Source organism: Ictidomys tridecemlineatus, unplaced genomic scaffold, assembly GCF_052094955.1.
Source record: "Ictidomys tridecemlineatus isolate mIctTri1 unplaced genomic scaffold, mIctTri1.hap1 Scaffold_4292, whole genome shotgun sequence".
NCBI lineage: Eukaryota > Metazoa > Chordata > Mammalia > Rodentia > Sciuridae > Ictidomys > Ictidomys tridecemlineatus.
This window is the reverse complement of record NW_027522776.1, coordinates 12,451-31,849: the sequence shown is the minus strand read 5'-3', so window position 1 is coordinate 31,849 and position 19,399 is coordinate 12,451. Positions and strand designations below refer to the sequence as shown.

The 19,399-nt window shown below is 66.3% G+C and overlaps 1 protein-coding gene across 1 annotated transcript in view; it reads right to left on the bottom strand.

Annotated features, from left to right (window-relative positions):
• LOC144373561 (mucin-5AC-like) overlaps nucleotides 1-15,101 on the bottom strand; it is a 30,371-nt gene extending 15,270 nt beyond the window's left edge. Inside the window, exons 1-30 of the mRNA XM_078036587.1 lie at nucleotides 15,029-15,101; nucleotides 13,300-13,374; nucleotides 12,464-12,523; nucleotides 11,910-12,171; nucleotides 11,559-11,676; nucleotides 10,946-11,036; nucleotides 10,104-10,210; nucleotides 9,792-10,005; nucleotides 9,568-9,693; nucleotides 9,262-9,379; nucleotides 8,950-9,088; nucleotides 8,172-8,282; nucleotides 7,688-7,757; nucleotides 7,463-7,600; nucleotides 7,218-7,382; nucleotides 6,480-6,574; nucleotides 5,833-5,959; nucleotides 5,412-5,667; nucleotides 5,284-5,336; nucleotides 4,896-4,996; nucleotides 4,528-4,679; nucleotides 4,145-4,283; nucleotides 3,941-4,054; nucleotides 3,656-3,835; nucleotides 2,651-2,890; nucleotides 2,076-2,232; nucleotides 1,659-1,787; nucleotides 1,294-1,456; nucleotides 682-725; nucleotides 400-588 (exon numbers count right to left, since the gene is read on the bottom strand). Of these exons, the coding sequence (XP_077892713.1) occupies nucleotides 400-588; nucleotides 682-725; nucleotides 1,294-1,456; nucleotides 1,659-1,787; nucleotides 2,076-2,232; nucleotides 2,651-2,890; nucleotides 3,656-3,835; nucleotides 3,941-4,054; nucleotides 4,145-4,283; nucleotides 4,528-4,679; nucleotides 4,896-4,996; nucleotides 5,284-5,336; nucleotides 5,412-5,667; nucleotides 5,833-5,959; nucleotides 6,480-6,574; nucleotides 7,218-7,382; nucleotides 7,463-7,600; nucleotides 7,688-7,757; nucleotides 8,172-8,282; nucleotides 8,950-9,088; nucleotides 9,262-9,379; nucleotides 9,568-9,693; nucleotides 9,792-10,005; nucleotides 10,104-10,210; nucleotides 10,946-11,036; nucleotides 11,559-11,676; nucleotides 11,910-12,171; nucleotides 12,464-12,523; nucleotides 13,300-13,374; nucleotides 15,029-15,101 (4,006 nt within the window). The remainder of the gene's footprint in view (nucleotides 1-399; nucleotides 589-681; nucleotides 726-1,293; nucleotides 1,457-1,658; nucleotides 1,788-2,075; nucleotides 2,233-2,650; nucleotides 2,891-3,655; nucleotides 3,836-3,940; nucleotides 4,055-4,144; nucleotides 4,284-4,527; nucleotides 4,680-4,895; nucleotides 4,997-5,283; nucleotides 5,337-5,411; nucleotides 5,668-5,832; nucleotides 5,960-6,479; nucleotides 6,575-7,217; nucleotides 7,383-7,462; nucleotides 7,601-7,687; nucleotides 7,758-8,171; nucleotides 8,283-8,949; nucleotides 9,089-9,261; nucleotides 9,380-9,567; nucleotides 9,694-9,791; nucleotides 10,006-10,103; nucleotides 10,211-10,945; nucleotides 11,037-11,558; nucleotides 11,677-11,909; nucleotides 12,172-12,463; nucleotides 12,524-13,299; nucleotides 13,375-15,028) is intronic.
• Nucleotides 15,102-19,399: the final 4,298 nt, after the last annotated feature.

Sequence of the window (19,399 nt, the reverse complement as noted above, 5' to 3'; positions counted from 1 at the left end):
GTCTGCTCAGAACCTGGCCCACAGTGGGCCGATGGGCATCACAGTTCTTCAATAAACAAGTGGATTGACCTCAGTACAGGGCATCTGCCCCCGGGCCTGCCCTGAGCGGAAGCCACGTGCCTATGGCTGCCCTGTGCTGGAAGCCTCGGCCCGGGGCCTGAGCTCCCCAAGGAGCTGTGGATTCCAGGTCAGCCAGAGTGAAACCCTGGAGCCAGCCCCTTCCCATGGCAGGGAAGGAGGAGAGAGTGAGCCACTGCCGTGCCCGATACCCAGGGGCTGCCACCGCTGCCCAGAGCTGGGCGTGAACCTGGCCTCCAGCAAGAGAAGCCACGCCAGTCCGCTGGGAGAGCGACACCCCCAGGACCCCCGGGGCCCTTTGCCATCACACGTTGTCCTTACTGTGTGGGGACGTGGAGAAGGAGAAGGTGGTCGGGGGCCTGGGGGTGGTGGGGCTGCAGGTGAAGACCCTCCTCTCCACGGTGCCGTTGGCCCCGCAGTGGGCGGAGATGCAGCTGCCCATGCCGTCTGTCGTGTTGTAGATGACGTCCCCCGGGTGGAAGTGCCGCCCGTCGTAGGTGCAGACGCAGGCTGCGGGAGCACGGCAGCCCTCCGTGAGAGGGCTGAGGCGAGGCAGAGTCCCTCCCCACCAGACCCCAGACCCAGGAGGCCACGGCTGCTTACCACCACTGTCGTAGGCGCAGTGCACGCCGTTCTCGGTGCAGATGCTGGGGAGAGGGAAGGAGGGCTGGGGCACGGGCGCCAGCACAGCCTGCCCTCGGCCATGCCCACTGCCAGGGGTGGAGTCCCTGCCCAGGCCTGGGACTTCAAACTTAGCTTCCCGAGGTCCCACCCTCTGGAGGACTCCCCAGTCCACACAAGTGGAAGCCGGGTGGGGGACCCAGGAGCTGCTGGTGCTCTACCCAACCATGGCGATGGCTGCCCACCCCTGGGTCCCTGGCAGATCATCTGGCCTCAGCTCCCCCACCACCCGCCTGTTTGCCAGTCCCCGCACCCCAAGAGTCCCCCGACCAACAAGCACCAACACTCAGCTTCGCCTCTGAGCCTGGGGAATCAGGGGGATAGCCCCTGAGAAATGCCTGCCGCGGTCCAGAACCCGGACCCAGAGCCACCGGCCCATCACGGCAGACGGCACCCCTGAGAGCTGAGGCCCTCCCCCAGAGACCCGGCCAGGGCACCCTCTGGTCCTGCAGGCCCGAGTCCCGGGGGCTGCTGGTTAGGGGCCTGGATCCCCCACGTGCTCTAGGCTCTGTGGCCCCCTGCCAAGGGACTCACCACGAGTAGCAGTTCTTGTCCGAGGGCACGGTGGCCCCGGGCCGGTAGGACTTCCCGTGGATGCGGCAGGGTGGGGGGGGTGTTGGGGTTGGGCACTTGTCCACACACTGCATCTTGTCCTCATCGAAGATGGGAGCCGACGGTGGGCATTTGGGGTAGCAGCCTGTGGGACAGAGAGGACTGAGTCCCAGCCACAGAGGCCAGCTGGCCACCCCACCCTAGGAGGGCCCCAGCACTGTCCCCAGCCCTCAGCCTTCTCCACGACACCACCGTGCCCTAGAGGCTGAGGCCACGGGCTCCTCGCGGGGCCAGGAGAGCCCAGCCCCGTGAGGGTGCCCAGGCCTGGGAAGCCGGTCCCTGCCCACCTTCGAGGCCCCGCAGATCGTGGAGGCAGCGCCCACTGGGGTTCCGGCAGGTGCGCATGCAGGGCGCCCCGCAGGGCTGGAAGTGCCACTCACACTCCCCCTGGGGGTTGTAGTAGTCGCAGAACAGCGCTGGGGGGGCAAGGGGGGTGGTCAGAGCAGCCTGCACTGGGGCCTTCTAAACAGACCAGGGGAGGCGCCAGGGCAGGGTCTCCAGCCAGGGCAGCCCAGCTGGGCCCTCGTCCCGGGGCTTCTCTGGGCCAGGCGGAAGCTCTGCTGAGCGCTCCACCCGAGGGCGCCGTCCACCCCTTCCCTCCTCCTTGGAGGCCTTCTTACTCCTCCAGGGACCACGCATGCAGCCAGGCACACGTGCTGAGAGCTGCCACCTCGGGTCCTGGAGCCCCGGGCCCCTGTACTCACGGCAGACGTCCGGCGTCCTCCAGGACACGCACACTCCGGCTTCGTGGCAGGCCTGGGCATAGGCGGCCACAGCGGTGCAGAAGCACTCACAGTCTCCCCCCGAGTCGCAGGCACACGCGTCACCCACGCAGGCCTCGTAGTACATGGTCGGCTCCACCTGAGGGAGACGGGCCTCAGACTCCCGGGAGCCACTGGGCTTTGGGGGGATCTGGCCTGTGGTCACTAACCTGGGCCAGTTTCCACTGGAGCTCAAGAGAGCAAATGCATGGCCTACAGTGGTTTCCCAGCACTGCCTTTGTGCCCACAGGCCAGCTCCCACCTGGCCCACAGGCTCCTGCCCGCCTGGGGCTTCTGGGGCAGTGCTCAGAGCAACACCCCACAGAACTCAGGCCACGGCTGCTAGGAGCAGTGCACCAGCCTGGCCACTGTGGCATGTCCACATGGGCCCCGAGCCCAGCTCTCTGCGCTCTTAGCTGATGCTGCCCTCCCCCTCTTGTCCCCTCTGCCTCCTGGGACCATTGCCCGTGGTCCCTTCTCAGCCCAGAGACCCCCCTGCCCTGCCTGGCTGGCCATACATGGGCATGGCAGGTGGCGAAGGTGGCACTGTGGATGATGCTGCACTGCTTCTGGGCCCAGGCCTTGCGGTAAGGGTTGGTGGTGCAGGGGTCCTTGGGCACCGGGGCGTCCGGGCAGGACGGGGAGAGCTTCCAGCTGTTTCCAAACTCCAGCGCGTCACCCACCACGGCCTGGCTCCGCGTGGTGAAGTCATTGAGGGCATTGCCATCGAAGTTCCCACACAGGCCGCAGACCCTGCCCTGCAGAAGCACAGGGAGAAGGGAGGCTGGGCACAGAGCCTCTTCCTCAGCCCACCGCCACCTGAGCATCCAGCAGGATGGTCCCCCGGAAGGGGAGGGGTGCGAGGTTTGCAGGGTGGCCTCAGGGCCCTGCTTACGCCCTGCTGCCCACACAGCATCAGAGACTGTGAACTTTCCAGGGGCCACACGGCCTGCCCTCCCTCCAGCCTCCTGCCTGTGCTGGGGCCACAGCAGCCAGCCCGGTGTGTCCTGGAGTGGGCTGGGCAGTGGCTCTGACTCAGTCCTGGGGCTGGACCGAGACTTAGTGGAAAGAGAGCCTTTCCAGATGTGGTAGGTTGAGGTCACACTGGAGTAGAATGGGCCCTCAATCCAATGTCCGCTGTCCTTATGCCAGGGAGGATGTGGACACAGGCACCCAGGGAGGGCCCACATGATGACAGAGGATGGGGAGTGACCCAGCCACCTGACAAGGACGCCCTGCCCAAAGCTGCGACAGAAAGGCCTCTCCCGGGAGCTCAGCCTGCACCTGGCTTGGACTCCCAGTGTCCAGACTGAGGGCATCCGCAGCCTGCCCTCCCTGGGCTGGGACGCTGCAGGACTCACACACCGGGGGCTCCCTCCTCGCTGCTGCCCAGAGGCTCAGCCCCTGCATCTGCTCTCAGACCCCATCTCTCCCTCTCTCTGGCGGACTCTGTCCCTCGGCCCCTCCGGTATGTCCCATGGCCCCCAGCAGGGACAACAGCAGGGGCCTCCCCTCGGCCTCACCTTGAACTCGGGGCTGAGTCTCAGGAAGATGCTGGTCCTCCTGTCCCACAGCAGCACCAGGCCTGCGTCGGTGTCCACCACCAGGTAGATGCCCATCTGGCGGATGGTGTAGGGCGGCTCCTGGCCTGCGCCCTTCTGGACCACCTCCACCTTCCCGCTGCTCAGCTTTAGCTCATAGCTCTGTGAGACAAGGCGTCCCTTAGGCCCGGGGGACCCTGCGCTCTAGGTGCTCGGTGCCACCGTGGAGCCCCCAGAGTGCCCCTCCCAGCTGTGCCCCTCACTCACCCCCAGGAAGATCTTAATGTCCTTGGAGCAGGTGGTCCCCGTGGTACCACAGGGGACGTTCTCGGTGACCACACGGAAGGCATCCTTGGCGCTGCCGTTACCGCCGCAGTGGTCCTGGGGAGAGGAGGCGGTCAGGGCGGGGCTCGGGTGGGCCTGCAGCCCCCAGGGCCGGGCGTGCTATGGACAGAGGCGCAGACCCCCTACCTGCACCAGCGTGTACTGGCAGTCCCCACTGAAGGTGTAGCGCTGGCCATCGAAGGTGAGGAAGTGGCCATCCCCGTACAGGGCACAGGTGGCCTGGCAGGGCTCTTCTGTGCACCGCCACATTCTGTTCTCACAGGTGCTGCAGAGGACGAGGGGTCAGGTCAGGGTCCTCCAGGGGCTCTGCGGGGACCCTCGGTGCTTCCTGGCAGCCACCCCTGCCCAAGAGGAAGGACCCAGTAGACCAACAGATGCCCAGAGGGTCTCGCGGCCTGGGCCACCCAGAGTCCCCCTGAGAACCTGGGCCGTGTGTGTCGGCCCGGGGCCTTGCCAGGGCTTCTTCGGCTTCTGACAAGGACCGTCCCCTGGGGCGCTGAGCCACATACCAGGTGTTGCAGCCTGCCCAGATGGTCTCCCCCGGCCTGTAGCTGGCCCCGTTGTGCATGCAGGGGCAGTCCTCAGCGGCAATGCAGCCCCCGCTCCCGTCGGCCACCAGCCCCGGGGGGCACACGCAGCCTGGCTCACACTGGGGGCTGTACTGTAGGGCACAGGGACACAGTGAGTGGTGGGGACAGCTGCCTGGACCTGCGTCGTCCTCCACCGGGCCAAGGGTAGGCGAGCCCAGTCAGCAGGCAGGGGTCCTCCAGGGACCCGGTCCAGCGGTTGGCCCAGCTTGGCTACCCCCTCCCCCAGGAGCACCTCTGAGGGACCCTGGCTACCATCAGGGAGACTGTTGGGGCCACCAGTCACTCACACAGGCCATGTCCAGGGTATGACAGCTCTTCTGGCAGCCAGCTCCGGTGGCCCCATGAGTGGCATTGTGGCAGTCGAAGTAGACCATAGGTGCGTCACACACTGGGGAAAAGGAGGGGTGCAGGGGACCCTAAGCCCCTCCAGCCAGGCTCGGCTGCACATGGCCCCCAGGGGCGGAGGAGCCTGCCCGTGCAGGTGGGGGAGTGTGGAGTGCCACACTGGTGCGTGTCACTCGCCAACCCGGGCAGAGCCCAGGGCTCAGACGGCGCTAGACACAGAGGCCAGTCAGCTGCCGCTGCCCCCTAGCTTGGAGGGGGACAAAGAAGCCATTCAGGGCTTCCCCTGGAGAAGACGGGCCTGAGGACAGCCGTGCCCCTCTCTGAGCTCACCTTGGGTGGGCGCTGGGCCCCCGATGCAGGTCAGCGTCCCCTGTGTGCAGGTGCTGTGAGGAGGAGACGGTCAGCAGGTGTGTTCTGGCCACTGAGCCCCTGTCCCACACCCCCGCGGCATGTCTCACCAGACGGCCCCGCTGTCGTGCAGAGACTCGCCGTTGGGGACCATGGAGCCCCTGTGGTAGCAGGGGCAGCTGGCAGCTGGCACACACTTGTCCGAGGCGTCCAGGAACATGCCCTCTGGGCAGGCGCAGCCATCCACAGGGACAAAGCTGACATGGCAGGTGACGTCCTCCTCGCTCAGGGCACGGCAGGTGGGCTGGCAGGTGCTGATGTGGTAGTGGTAGGTCATGGACTTGGGGCAGGTGGTTGTGGGCTTTGCTGCAGGAAGCCAGGAAGAGGGGACACTCAGGATGCTGATGGGCACAGCCAGGTGGGCAGCAGTGGGTAGTCAGGGGCCCAGGCCTCCTGGACAGAGCCCCAGACTGTGATGGCCTTGGGCAGAGGACGGGCCTTGGGGGGGGGGCCCGCTTGCCCGGCACTCACTGCAGACGCCGGCCCTCCAGCCACGCAGCAGCACGCCCTTGGCGGCACAGGCCTGCACGTAGGAGGACAGGGCCGCGCACATGCAGTCCTCGCTCTTCTCGCAGTTGCACGTGTCGAACATGCAGTTCTGGGGGCCAGAGACATCAGGGTCAGGGACTCAGCACACAGGTGGCCAATGTCCCCCACCCTGCCAGTCCCTGCCTGGGCCCCCATCTTGGCCTCCTAGGATGCTCCCCTGGGTCCTCCCTCACACCCCACGTGCAGCTGAGCAGAGCCCCATGCAGGGCTGGCCACCCATGGGGCTGGGGGCTCCAGAAAGACCTTGGCCCTTTATCTCTGTGGCCCAGGGGGTCCAGCCCCTGCCCCGGCTGACTCCCTGCTTGGGTTAGCTCCTGCGTCCAGTACAGGGCTGGAGTCCCAGGCAGGCCCAGTGCATGAGTCAGGGGGAGAATTAGTGAATGAGCTCCATGGGAACAGACCCAGGGACGGGCTTGGTCCTGGAACCCACACCTGGGGCCTGCTGGGCCGTTACGGTCCCGAGAAGGCTCGCTGCCCAGCGCCCCTTCTCAGTGTCCCCTGACTCCCTGGGGGCGTCCCCATAGCCCAGCAGCAGGACCTGGACTGCAGGGGTGGTGGGTGGGCATTACCGAATAGTAGGTGCTGGGGCTCACGGTGGTGTGGCATTGGGCGAAGGGACCGTCAGGGCTGGTCAGCTGTGAGCACCAGTGCTGGGCGTACTTCTCTGTGGGCAAAAGGCAGGCTGTCCATGGTCACTCCTGGGCAACCCACCCGGGGCTGCTCCTGCCCGCAGCAGATAGAGCAGGCACTCGGACACAGAAGGGCCCGTGAGGCCTGGAGACGCCATGGCTACTGCTTCTCTCCTTTCCTGGGTCCCCAGCCCAGCCCCCCAGTGCCACCACCTTCTAGGGACGTGGGTAGCCACTACGAGGGACGGACGTGACAAGACCGCTCCACCCCTTCTCTGGGTAGGGGTGGGCCACACAGGGAGAGCAAGTGAGCCAGGACCTGCTGGCTGAACGCCTGCCCGGGGCAGGGGCTTGACGGTCAGCAGCGCAGGAAGATGGGCGTACTCCCCTCCACCCTGCAGCTGGCCCCAGTGCTGCAGGCTGCAGCCACAGCAGGAGAGCGGCTTGGTCGGCCCGAGGCTCCTCCGGACCTGACGATCGGCCAGCAGACACACTGGGCTCCACACTGCCCCCCATTCCTTCTTCCCAGACTCACCTCTCGGGTGACAGTACACATGATGGCCAGCTCACCACTAGCCTGAGGCGGGGACAGCTGTACCCCAGGACAGAGTCAGGAGACACCCAAACAGGCGCACTAGGCCCTGAGTGGTCCTCAGGGAGCCAGCGATGGCCACGTACCATTCTCCACGCTGAGCGAGCAGGGGTCCTCGAAGCTGCTCTTGGCATTGGGGCAGGCAGCCTGGGTCTTCCAGGTGTTGGCGAAGGCGGCCCCCGTGCCCTCCACCACCCCGCTGTTGGTCCGGAAGTCATCGGCCTGGATGCTGTTGAAGTTCCCGCAGAGACCTGGGGAGGAGAGTCATGTCACCGCCCTGCGCGGGCTCAGGGACGGGGTGGGCGCAGGACCCCGGGGTGCCACCTCTTACCGCAGGTCAGTCCCCGGAGCTCAGGGGCCAGCCGCACAAACACCTGCATGGTGGGCACCAGCTGGATGGCCAGCTGCACGCCCAGGTGGGTCTGCGCGATGATGAAGAAGGTCGAGGGTCTGAAGAGGGTGACGTTGGCTGCGGACACAGCACAGGGGTCTCACTGGGAGGTGCCGGGCAGGACCCACAGGCAGCCCCAGGGCGGGAGTGGGCCAGTGCCCTCACCTGTGGACACGGGCAGCTGCGTGTAGATCTGGTTCACGAACACCTCCCCGCTGGCCTTCACCACCACAGCCTGCGGGCAGCCAGCACGTCAGCGGGGGCCTGGGCGGCCTCCACCACCGCCCCCGGTCCCTGCAGGGGCTGCGGAGTGTGCCCACAGCCCACAGGGCGGCGACCCTGAGCTCTGCCCCTGACTCGCTCCGAGTCTGGCCTTTCCGAGGGCCACACGTGCTTTTAGCAACGTAAAAACCAGACCGTGTGTCAGTCCAGCAGAGACCTCGCTGGCCAGGGGTGTGTCCCTCCTTCCCGGGGCCGGGTGGGGCTGGCACTGAGCTGCTCCACTTAGGGACAGTCCCTTAGAGGACCTGCGAGCAGGGACACGGCCGGCCGGGGCAGAGGGTCCACTGGCTGTGGCCAGATCCAGGGCTGGGGCGGAGAAGCTTGGCAGTGGGGGTCGCGCCCCGTCCCCCCCTTGGGCGACACTCACTGTGGGGCCCCCGCCCAGGCGCAGCTCCACGCCCTTCAGGCAGGTCTCGCTCTCGGTCAGACCGCACCTGCGCAGCTCGGCCAGCACCGTGAAGGCATCGTCGTGGCAGGGCTGTGGGGAGCACGTGGCGCTCACCTCGTCGGCCTCCCCCTGTCCTCCAGCCCACACTGCCCCTTGCCAGAAGCCCCGAGGGCACAGCCCGGCACCCAGGGAGGAAACTGTTCACCGTCAGAGGGAAAGCACTGCCTCCAAACAGGTCCTGGGGGAGGCTCGCTGGGGAGGCTGGGGAGGCCCTGGGAGAGGCAGACCAGGGTCCCAGGGGCCCGCAGAGGGACAGGGAGCAGACATCCGGGGCAGCGGCTCCCCACCACACTGCCATGGTGGATGCAGGACGCCAGGCCTCATCCACCCCACAGGTGCACCTCGCCAGAGAGCCTGCTGGAGGCCACGACACAGGGACCAGGGCACGTGGGTTTTGCTCTTCAGTGGTGGCCCACACCACGTTGACCCAAGATGATAAGAGGGCGAGCTGGGCGGGGAGGTGGGCAGCTGGGGTTCAATGCACTTTCTGCCTGACCAACAAATGACCCCCAAACTGCTCTAAAAATAGAGCCATTGAAAACCGAAATGCAAGGTCAGAGGGGTCAGGGCACTGGACAGGGGCCGCTACACTCTAACCAGCATCCATGTGACCCAGGCACTCCCTCATGGTCTCCCCTGGTGAAGCCCAGGATGGGGGCCCAGGGAGGCTGGCCATCCCAGGTGCCCAGGGCCGTACCTTGGTCAGCACGTAGCTGCAGTCCCCATGCACGGTGTACTGCTTCTCGTCAAACGTGGACAGGTGGGAGCCGCCCAGCACAGAGCAGGTGCCCTGGCACGGCACCTCCTGGCAGCTCCAGCGGCCTCCGGAGCAGGTGCTAGGAGGAGAGAAGGAGCACAGTGTGTGCTGCCCAGGGCACCAGGCCTGCCGCACCCCTCCAGACGGGGCTTCCAGCAGGCTGCGAGGCCACAGCAGACCTGCAACCTAGGCCTAGCCCTGAGCTCCCAGAGGAACTGGCCCTGGGCAGGCTGGGGACAAGGAGGGACCTACCACCGGGTGCAGTCTGTAGAGTAGTTGGCCCCTGGGGCGTAGGAGGTCCCATTGTACATGCAGGAACACTGAGACATGGGGACACAGCCAGTCTGGCCGATGTCATCAAACACCGTCCCTGCAGGAAGCAGGTCAGCTGTGACACAGGTACCCCCAGGGCCCAGCCACCCTGAGGCCCAGGGGCACCCCCAGCAGGGTCTGAGGGGTCTTTGTTCTGTGGTCCAGCCAGAGCCATCTGGCACCCAGAAGGCATCTGTGTTTGGGGGGTCCTGTGCCTGGGTTGGCAGGGGTGGGCCCCCAACTGACCCTCAGGGCAGAAGCAGCCGGCCACGCAGTGGTCCTCGCAGAGCTGGGAGCGCTGGGGGTTGGAGCAGGTGTCTGTGCAGGGGGAGCCACACTCCTGGTGCTGCATGTTCAGGGGGCATGTCTGGTCTGCAGGGCCACAGGGCAGGTCGTCACACCCAGCTCCTTTCCCGCAGGACAGCGTGGTGGGAATGGGCACTGGGGGTAGGGCAGGGCTGGGCACTCACAGCAGAGGTCGGGGCCTCTCCAGTCCTGGGGCAGGCCCCCTGCGTGGGCGCACTGCCGTGAGTACTCGGCCAGCGTGTGGCAGATGCAGCTGGGCAGGTCGGCCTGCTCACAGAGACACAGGTCCTGCCGACAGGCCTCCACGTAGCTGCTGACGTCCACCAGGGCCGCACAGCCCGAGAACAGCTGGCCTCGCAGGAGCTCCTCGCAGATGCCCTGGGGCAAGGCAGGAGGCCAGGCTCGGGGATGCCCTGCGAGATCGGAGGACCACCCGAGCCCCTCCCCCCACCTCTGCCCTGCCCTCCGAGGCTCACGGAGCTGATGGAGCAGTTCTGGGGTGCAGGGTCGGGGTCCTGGCACTGCTCCGTGGGCCCGTCCATCTTCTGCAGGTTCCCAAACTCCATGGGGGTCAGCCTGACATCTGTAGGAAACAGGAGCTGGCTCTTCCTGCAGGCCCCAGACCCTGCAGCCCAGCACCCAGGCCATGAAGTCCCAGGGGCCAGAGCCCCGAGGTGGGCTTCCCCATCCTGCCCACCCTGGGACACTCGGGGGGTCTGGAAATGACTCAAGGAAGCAGCGGGAGCCTGGAGACTGATCCTGCCGCTGGGCTGGGATGCACCAGGGGCAGAAAGTGAGCCTGCGCTTCCCTGGCCAGCCCTGCACAGGGCCTCGCTGGCCAGGGGCAGCTGGAGGCTTGGGCAGGCTCCATGCCCCTGACTGGACAACCCTTCTGGGGGTGGCCTGGCAGCTGGGGGACGGTCAGGGAGGCTGGCTGTGCAGCCACAGTTGGAACGCCACTTCTCGTGGCAACGGCGCGAGCATTGAGGAAGCAGGTGCGGATTTCCAGGGAGGCTGCGGGTCCTGGGCCCCTGTCCAGAGCAGCGGCACGGAGGACAGGGTCCTGACTGGCTCTCAGCTTCCCACACGCACCCCTGAGGCAGGCAGACGCCAGGACTGAGTGGGCACGTGTGTCTGCGCACTAGTGTGTAGGGTGTGTGCTAGAACCGTGCCTGTGAGCAGGTCTGCATGTGCACACGCCTGTGCCCGGGTCAGGCACATGTGTGCGGTGTGAGAGTGTGTGGCAGGGGCTGTGGGACTCTGGGAGACGGGGCCCTCCAGGGAGCTGAGGAGGGGACAGGGGCCTGGAGAGCCTCACCGTGGGAAAGGAACTCGTTGAACACTGGGATGCCGTTGAAGTCCCCACAGAGCCCGCAGGTCTGGTTGGCGAACTTGCTGTCCAACTCTAGCTGGAATGGGGGACACATCAGAGCCAGTCCCAGGAAGCCCAGGATAGGAGGGACCCATCCCCAGAGGGAACGTGCCCCAGAGAGACCCCAGCGTGAGGCCCACCCCAGGAGCTGCAGGAAGCTCGGCCCTGAGCAGGGCTCCTCTGTGGGAGCAGACCCCAGGGCTCTGCTGGTCCTGCCCCTCACCTCCTGTGGGGCAGGGTCTTACCCTCTTGCCCCCTTAGCCCAGGGCAGTCTCCACCCTCTGGACAGCTGACCAGGGCAGGCCAGGCCCTTGGAGGACAGGAGGTGTGCACCCCCGCTGGGAAGCCCATCCATCCTGCCTGACCAGCCTCACCCAGAGGACCACCCTGTCCTCCCGGAAGGCCTGTCCACCCTGTCCTCCCGGGAGGCCTGTCCACCCTGTCCTCCCGGGAGGCCTGTCCACCCTGTCCTCACGGGAGGCCTGTCCACCCTGTCCTCCCGGGAGGCCTGTCCACCCTGACCTCACGGGAGGCCTGTCCTCCCCACCCGCAGCCTCACCAGGAGGCTATCATCGTCCTGGTCCCACATGAAGACGAGGCCCAGCCGAGCCGTGACTTTCAGGTTGCCGTTGCTGCGCTCCATCAGGACCCCAGACTGGCTGAAGGGCAGCTGGACCCTGTGGAGAGAGGGTGGGGCTGAGGTGCCCGGGGCAGGGTGAGGAGGGGGTCCTGCCAGGAGGGTCCCCAGCCTTGTGAGGGACAGGAGAGAGCGCCTGGAGGCCCTGGTGTTCTGGAGGAACCGGGAAGGGCCCAGAGAGCCTGGCCAGCACCGCGGCCTCTTCCCTCACAGGTGACGCCCTGCTCACCCCCACCGTCACCCCACAGGGTGCCACCCGGGGCTCGGACTCACGGGTGGCCATTGACCAGGACGGAGCTCTCATTCAGCTCGATGACCAGGCCATCGAGCTTCATGATGACCCTGCTCAGCGTGGTGGTGTTGGCCGCCCGGCTGCGGCGCAGCTGCACGTTGAAGTCCTCGTAGGCGGCTCCACAGTGGGCAGAGAACACGTAGTTGCACAGGCCGGGGAAGCGGAAGATGTCCCCGTCGAAGGTCTTGTAGTGGGAGTCGCCCCAGGTGCTGCACACCCGCCCGTTGTGGGCCGGGTTCGGGGCTGCAGGACAACAGCGTGGCCTTTGGAGGAGCTTGCCTGCGCCCACTGCACCCACCAGGGATGACCCTCCACCTGTCCCCGGAGTCCCCCCTCGTGCTGCTGCCCGGGGTGCGGCATCTGGGGTCCCCTCTGCTCCCAGGGAACTCTGGGAACCGGCCATGGCAGTTTGGGACAATTTTCCAATGCTTCCTCCACCTGGAATTGGGGTTCCCTTTCCAACCAGCCCCTGCAGGTGTGAGGGAGGGGCGCCCAGCTAACCCACACCTCTTTCCGGGCCTCGGGTTTCGCTCACCTTGGACCACAGGGATGGTGCTCAGAGGCGGGGTGTCAGTCATCCTGAGGAGGGGGTCACCTGTGGAGACAGCAGCTCATGGGATGTGCCTCCAGGAGCCAGGGACGCCACTGCCCCGAGGAGATGGGCCAGGGCCAGCGGACCCAAGCTCTGGGCCTGTAAGCCCAGTCTGGCGGCTGCTGTTGAGACCTGCACCGAGCGCTGCACCCGGCCCACACCCAGCGATCCCGGGCCTTCCCCATCCGTCTCCCTGCAGAGCCCCGGGCTGCTGGCCCTCACGGCCCCGGAACCTGCTGCTTGTAGGTGGGGTCTCTTGCTCCCGGGAGGCAAAAAGCCTGGGTCAAGGAGATGAGGAGATTAGGCCCTGCTGCTCCTGGACTGGACTGGTGTGGGAAAGGCAAACAGACGGGGCTGTAACCCGAAACACCCCAAAACCCCCGCTTTGAAGCCTCTGGCCACCCTCCAGAGCCAGCTCCAAAGCCTGAAAGGGGTGCGGGTGGCTGCAGCAGAGTCAAACAGGGGGAGACGGGGGACCCGGCCCCCAGCCCCAGCACCCGGCTGGCCCTGTGGCGGTGGAGCCAGCAGCCTCTGAGGTCCCTCAGAGCCTGAGCTTCAGGGACCCACCCATGACCGGTACGAGGCTGGGCCAGAGAGGCCGGGCAGGGACTGGCCAGGCCATGCACACCTGCATGTCTTCCGGCCCCAAGTTCTGACGCCACAGCTGTTGTCTGCTGTAGAGCCAGCCCCAGACAAGTGGCCCCTGGGGACCCTGTGCCCACCCAGGTGGGGTCAGGGGCTCTGCAGGCAGAGGGTAGGGAACAGAGGCCAAGACTCACCGCTGTGCCCTGGAAGGGGAGAGAGGTCGGCGCTGGGCTCACGGCCGGGTTGCAGAGAGCCCTGCTGGGCCTGGCCTGCGGAGGAGGGGGCAAACCTGAGGAGACTTGCAGACAGGTGCCTCGGCTGTGCCACCAGGCCTGCAGACGGAGGGAGGTGCGGGGTGGCCAGCGCAGGATGTCCCCTCTGCCCTGTTGGGGGCTGGACATCTCCGTCCACGTGGGCTTTGTCAGTGTCGGGCCGGCGGCTAGAGAGAGACCCCTGGGGGCGTTCCCTCTGCTGGCCCGTTGAGCCTTGGCCGGGCCGCCTCACCCTGGCCCTGCGTCTCCAGGGACCATTCCTTGGTTCCTGTTCCCTCAGTCACTGTGTGTCTGCCCTGTGCCAGGGCCTGTCCTCTGTGTGGGCTGTGGGAACAGAGCCAGCCATGCTCGTCCTGGACTCCACTGGGAATCAGGAGTAGAGATGTGGTCAGTGACAGCTTGTCCCAGGAGCCCAGGGGTCTGAGGGCCAGGGTGAGCCGGTGCTCCCAGTGGCTGGGTGGGCCAGGATGGCCAGGGCAGCTGGAGCAGGGCCTGCAGGGAGACTGGGTCCTCCATGGCTGCACAAATGGCAGATGATCCCAGACACGGGCCTGAGGCCCCCGAGCCAGGGTGGGGGAGGGGCCTGGCCCACCCACAGCCACGCACAGGAGGGGCTGGGGCAGAGCGTGGACTCGGTCCACTGAGCCCACCTCCAATCCTACACTGCCCCTGGGGTCCTCGGGCCAGGCTGGGGGCCCTCATCTCCCTGGTGCCCTGTGCCCGGGGTCTTGTAAGGTGACAACTGGCCAGCCCAGGGGAACAGACAGAGAAAGAGTGGGACCAGACATGCCGTCCCCCAGAGGCTGCCCCTCCTCACCAGCCAGCACACCCCCTCAGTGGGCTGCGGGGGGCCTGGCCTGGGAGGGCCCGTGAGGTCCAGGCCCCCAGCCTCAGGGAGCAGTCCTGGCCCCGGGAATGTGCTGCAGGAGGCCACTGGGAGGGTCAGGGGGTGGGGACTCGGGGGGCACTGTCTGAGACGGGCAGCTCCCCTGGGAGCCCCCTTCACCCTGTCCTTCCCTGCGGGCCCAGTACCCCTCCAAGGGTCCTGGGAGACTTCTGAGCCCAGGGAGAGCCACGCTGAAGGAAGGGGTGGCCAGGAGGGGCAGGGGGCCCAGCACGTTCTCGGAGAGGCTTAGACTCTGGGGCTGCCCGGTGGAGGGAAGGTGGGCAGGGAAGGCACCTGCCCTTCCAGGAGGCCGGTCTCTCCCACCCCTGGACATCACCGGGGCACCGTCAGCAGAGGCAGGGACGTCACAGAAGTCTCGGGACCCTGAGCCCCAGTACTCTCAGGGGTGCAGGGGTGGGTGAGACCTGCCCCGAGACGTACCCCAGGCCACCCCCAGGAGCCTAGACAGGCAGGAGCCGGTGAACCAGGCCTGTGGGGAGGGCAGAGAGCCGGCCCTGACCAGGCCTGAGCGGACTCTGAAAATGGCTCCTGCTTCTCCCCTCAGAAGCCTGGCAGCCCAGAGCCCAGCCGACCACCAAGCCCGGCACTGCTGAGGGTGGTCAAGGCCACAGGCAGGGCTCATGGCTGGAGCCCCTCATGGACACACCTAGCTAGCCCAGGACCCAGCTGCCATTGCCCACCTGGGGCCGGGGCCTCCCCGGGGCTTTGGGGGGCCACCTGGGGAAGCTGGAGGTCCCAGCCTACCTGGGTGCCGGGTGCAGGCCAGGGCAAAGGCCAGGGCCCAGAGTGGGGCCAGCTTCCTCCGGCCAACAGCCATGGTGTGCAGAGTGGGGAGATGTCCCCACAGGCGGCCTCTGAGGAGTGACTCTGCTCAGCCGCAGGCTTTTATAGCCCCGGGCTGGCTCCAGCTCCAGGAGCTTCACGTGGGTGGGCGGAGCCAGCCTCTGGTCCCCCCTCACCCAGGTAAACAGTGGGCGCTGGCTGGTCAGTAGCGGGCAGCAGGCAGACAGGGGTGTGTCTGTGGGTGGGGCCTGGCTTCCCAGGGGTCCCCCAGTCCTGCTGCGGGGAGTTCTCCCCCGCCCCCCGTCTCCCCATCGGGACCTTCCCTGACACCATCTGTGTCTGGCCGCCTGACCCCTGAGTTCCTGGTGCCTCGAGAAACCACAGCATCTGCCCAGCTGGCCAGTGCCCCCTGAGACTGCCACAGGCCTGGCTGGGGGTCATCCTTACCCTCGCTTCCTCCTCAGGGCAGCCCCCAGCCCCACCTGCCCAAGACCCAGCTAGGCCTCAGGCTCCCAGCCCCTCGCAGGCCCTGGGCAGCAGAGGGCCAGTGGCCTTCACTGGTGGCCTCTGGCTGTGAAGAGCTTGATGCCCACTGGGCTGGAGAGCTACTGGTGGGCCCTAGCAGACTTGGCCTGATGGCTCTGGCTGAGAAGGTGCCATCAATCACGTCATGAGCATTGCCAGACCTGGAGGAGGGCCTCGGGGGTCCCCAGACTGTCCCCGAGGCCTACAGGTTTGAGCACCAGGAGTCCTGCCCATCCTGAGGGGCTCCACACGGCCTCTGTCCCCAGGGCTCTTGGGCACATTCTGCCTGCCACAGTGTGGGGGATCCACTGGCTCCTTGACGGCTTCTCCCTGCCCTGGGGCAGGACCTGCCCAACCTTTGGGGGGGCCAGAGTCAGTTTTTAGGCCAGAGTTAGGAGCGTGTGGCCCAATGACTAGTCCCTAAATATGAGGGCCCTTCTCCCATGGCTGGCAAAAGGAAGGTCACTGGGACAGGGACTGTGCCAGGCCAGTGGAATCTCACTCACCCTGGGGGACATGAAGTACGTGGGGCACCTGGCCAGGCAGCAGCCCTGCAAGCCCTCACCCCCGCTGAGCCCCAAGGCCACTCAGCGCTGGGCCTGGCCCTGGCTGAGCCAGGGCCCTCCCTCCAGGATCAGATAAGCGAGTGTGGCTGGAGCCCAGCGAGAAGGGCTGGGGTTGTGGCCCTGACGAGCGGCCCCTGGAGTTGCCATGGAGATAGGGAAAATGTTGGGGCCTGGGCAGGGCGGGGGCCGGGCACGTCCCAGAGCATCGTGGTCAGGCTGCTGATCCTGCCTCCAGCCCCCGGGACAGGAAGCCAGCACCCAACCGCCCCTCTGTCCTGGCAGGCTGTGCCCAGGTGACTCAGTGGAGATTAAGCCCCAGGCCAGCCCAGATCCGGTTGGTGTCGGGCCCCACATTGGGGCAAGGAATGCCAAGTCTGGGTATCCTGCACCCCACACAGGTGGGGAGTGGGGCCTGGGGGACAAGGAAGTGCCACTGACCCTACGGTGGCCCTGCTTTCCTTGGGAATGAAAACAGATCTGTCCCAGGACCCCCAGGACCCCAAGGATGCCAGGTGCTCCTCATGGGCAGAGTGGTCAGCCCGGCACCCCGCAGATGTGTGAGGTGAACATGACTGGCCCCAGTCCCCTCAAGCAGAGCCGCATGGTTAGGGTGCCCTTCCCACTCTGCTTCTCCATCCCCACCAGGACAGCAAGACTCTGCTCAGGTCAGGAAAACAAGGCCCGTGGCCCAGCCCAACCCTGGCCTTGCCCGACCCTGGCCCTGCCTGACCCTGGCCCTGCCCAACTGTCACGGGCCCAGGTGAGTGGGATGGGCCTCTGGTTTCAATAACTCCAGGCCCAAGTTGGGGTCCCCCCCACTGTCCCAGCTTGTCACCTTCATTTGCAGGATATTGGGTCAGCAGGACATTGGGTCAGCCCCGTTCTGGCCAGTAGGACCTGGGGGCCATGCCCTGTAAAATGCCCAGACTAGCCAGGCCTCAGCCTTCCTTCTCCTGTCCAGGAATGAAGGGCAAGGGGCTCTGTCTTGTGAGGCCAGGGGTGGGCAGCTTCCCACGCTCCCCATTGTGGGGCCACAGGGCTCCGTGGGGCTGGCATGTTGCCCCTCCAGGGCAGGAGGTGATGGCCCTTGTGCCTACGTGGACCACTCCTTCACCCTCTCTAGGCCTCGGGACCCTTGGCTGTAGGACCCATTGTGCAGAGGACAAGGTCAGTGCGGCATGCTCTGAGCTATCCTGGTCCTGGACAGTGCCCAGAGGCCCAGAGGCCAGGACGCTCCTGCCTGCTGCTCCCGGGGCCGGCACCTGGCACCGCTCAGACACGCTGAACCACTCTGGCACCCACCCCTTTCTAGGTGACATGGCGGCATGTGAAATAACGGTAGGTTTACTGACAGGCTCGTAGGACTCCCGGTCACTGATGCATGGCGCAGGCCCGAGGGTCCAGGGATGGGCCCACCAGCAAGACCAGCAGCAAGACCAGCACTCCAACTGCCAAGTCAGCAGTTTGCGGGGAGGACATGACGTCCTGTTTGATGGGAGCTGGTGTGAGAACTGGAGAGTGATTCCGTGAGCTCTCGAGGAGGAAGCGGGCCCTCCTGGCCCCGGGGAGGCCCCTTGCAGCCCAGCGGGGCAACCTGACACTTTGAGGAATTACGGCTGTGTTGACAGAAGGGGCAGCTCCCCAGTGGATTTTCACCCAGCCAGGAACTTCCTTGATAAGCGGACGTCATCTTGAGTTTCTCCCTGCTCCGCTTAGGGGGCCAGAGAGGGCGATGGCCGCGGGGCCTCCCTGCCCTGCACAGGGGGAGCTGAGCCCTGGCCTGGCTGGGCGGCGTCAGCACCTCAGCACCAGGGAGAAAAGGAGCAGTGTGACTTTGGTTTTTGGTGGGGCCACTCTGATTTGAGCCCTTTCGCACGGGTTTGTTTTCTCTGAATCACTGGGCAAACAGAATTCCTCCCAAGATCTGGCCTGGGCAGCTGAAGGAAGTCCTGTCCCCCTCAGACCCATGGTTCTGGCCAAAGCACCAGCTGCCTGCGTCCATGTCCACAGCCAGGACCACATGGTCGGCTGCGGAGAGGGGCTGATGCTGGCCTTGAGCCCCGTGTCTCCCAGAGCCTGGCCTGCACCCGCCCAGTCTGCCCAGGTCTCCTGCTCCCCCCACCAGCAGGCCTGGCGCCGGCTCCTGGGAACCTGGTCTTCATCCTGCTCCTCCTGTCCCCAGGGCTCCCAGACCTCAGTCCTCCAGCCCCTGACCTCCTGTCACCCTCCTATGTCCCCAGCACCTGCAGAGCAGCTCCAAGCGCGTGTGTGCCTACAGATAAATTTGGGGTGGAGGGTCACAGGCCCTGGGACAGATCCACTGACCAGGTCCTCCTGTAGGACCAGGGCTCAGCCAGTTTCCTCAGCCCAGACCTTTCCTCCCAACCCTGAGACCCCCAGGTGTCCCCGGTAGTGGGAGGCGCACTTGGTACCATGCCCAAACACCCTCCACAGCTGTTTTCCCACCCTGGGCGGGGGACCTGGAGCACCACAAGGCCACCTCAGGGTCACAGTGCACAGTCCCTCCAAATGTTCTCACTGTCGATCCCAGACCACTGGGGCCCAGCGAGAACGTCTGACCCCTGGACAAGAGGAGTCCGTGCAGGGGCCAGGGCCGGCACACGGAAGGGACCGCTTCTCCAGGTGAAGCACACGGACGAGTTCAGAAGGCCCTTGTGGATGTGCCCACAGTAGCCGGAAGACCTGTTCACACACCCGGGTCACAGCCCACTAGCCACCAGCCAAAATGGGCAAGTAACCCCTGTCCATTACAGGATGGACGTGTACACCTAGTGCAGGGCACGCCAGGAGGAGCAGGGCTCAGCCTTCAGAGGGGATCCTGCACCTGCTGCAGGGACGGGCCCTCCTGGACACAGGCAGGCCCAGAGACAGAAGCCGCCGCTGCGGCCCCTCGAGCTCCCAGCTCCTCCGACAGAGGCAGGAGGGAGCGGCTGGAGGCGGAGCAGTTTCAGGGGGCAGAGCTGGGGCCTGGGGAGGTGAGGAAGCTCTGGAGGTGGCCGCCCAGCACCCTCGGACTGGGCTTGAACGAGGTCAGGATGGGCAGTTGGGGTTGGTGGACTTGACCTGCTCGAATCAATCGGAGACGCGCTCCCACACCCGAGGCCTGAAGGGTCTTCTCGGGACTCTGCGGAAAGGCCCCCCGAGAGGAGGCGCCACGCACCCGCCCACCGCTGGGGTCCTGCTGTCCTCCTGCTCAGCCTCACCCTCCGCCCCAGACCTT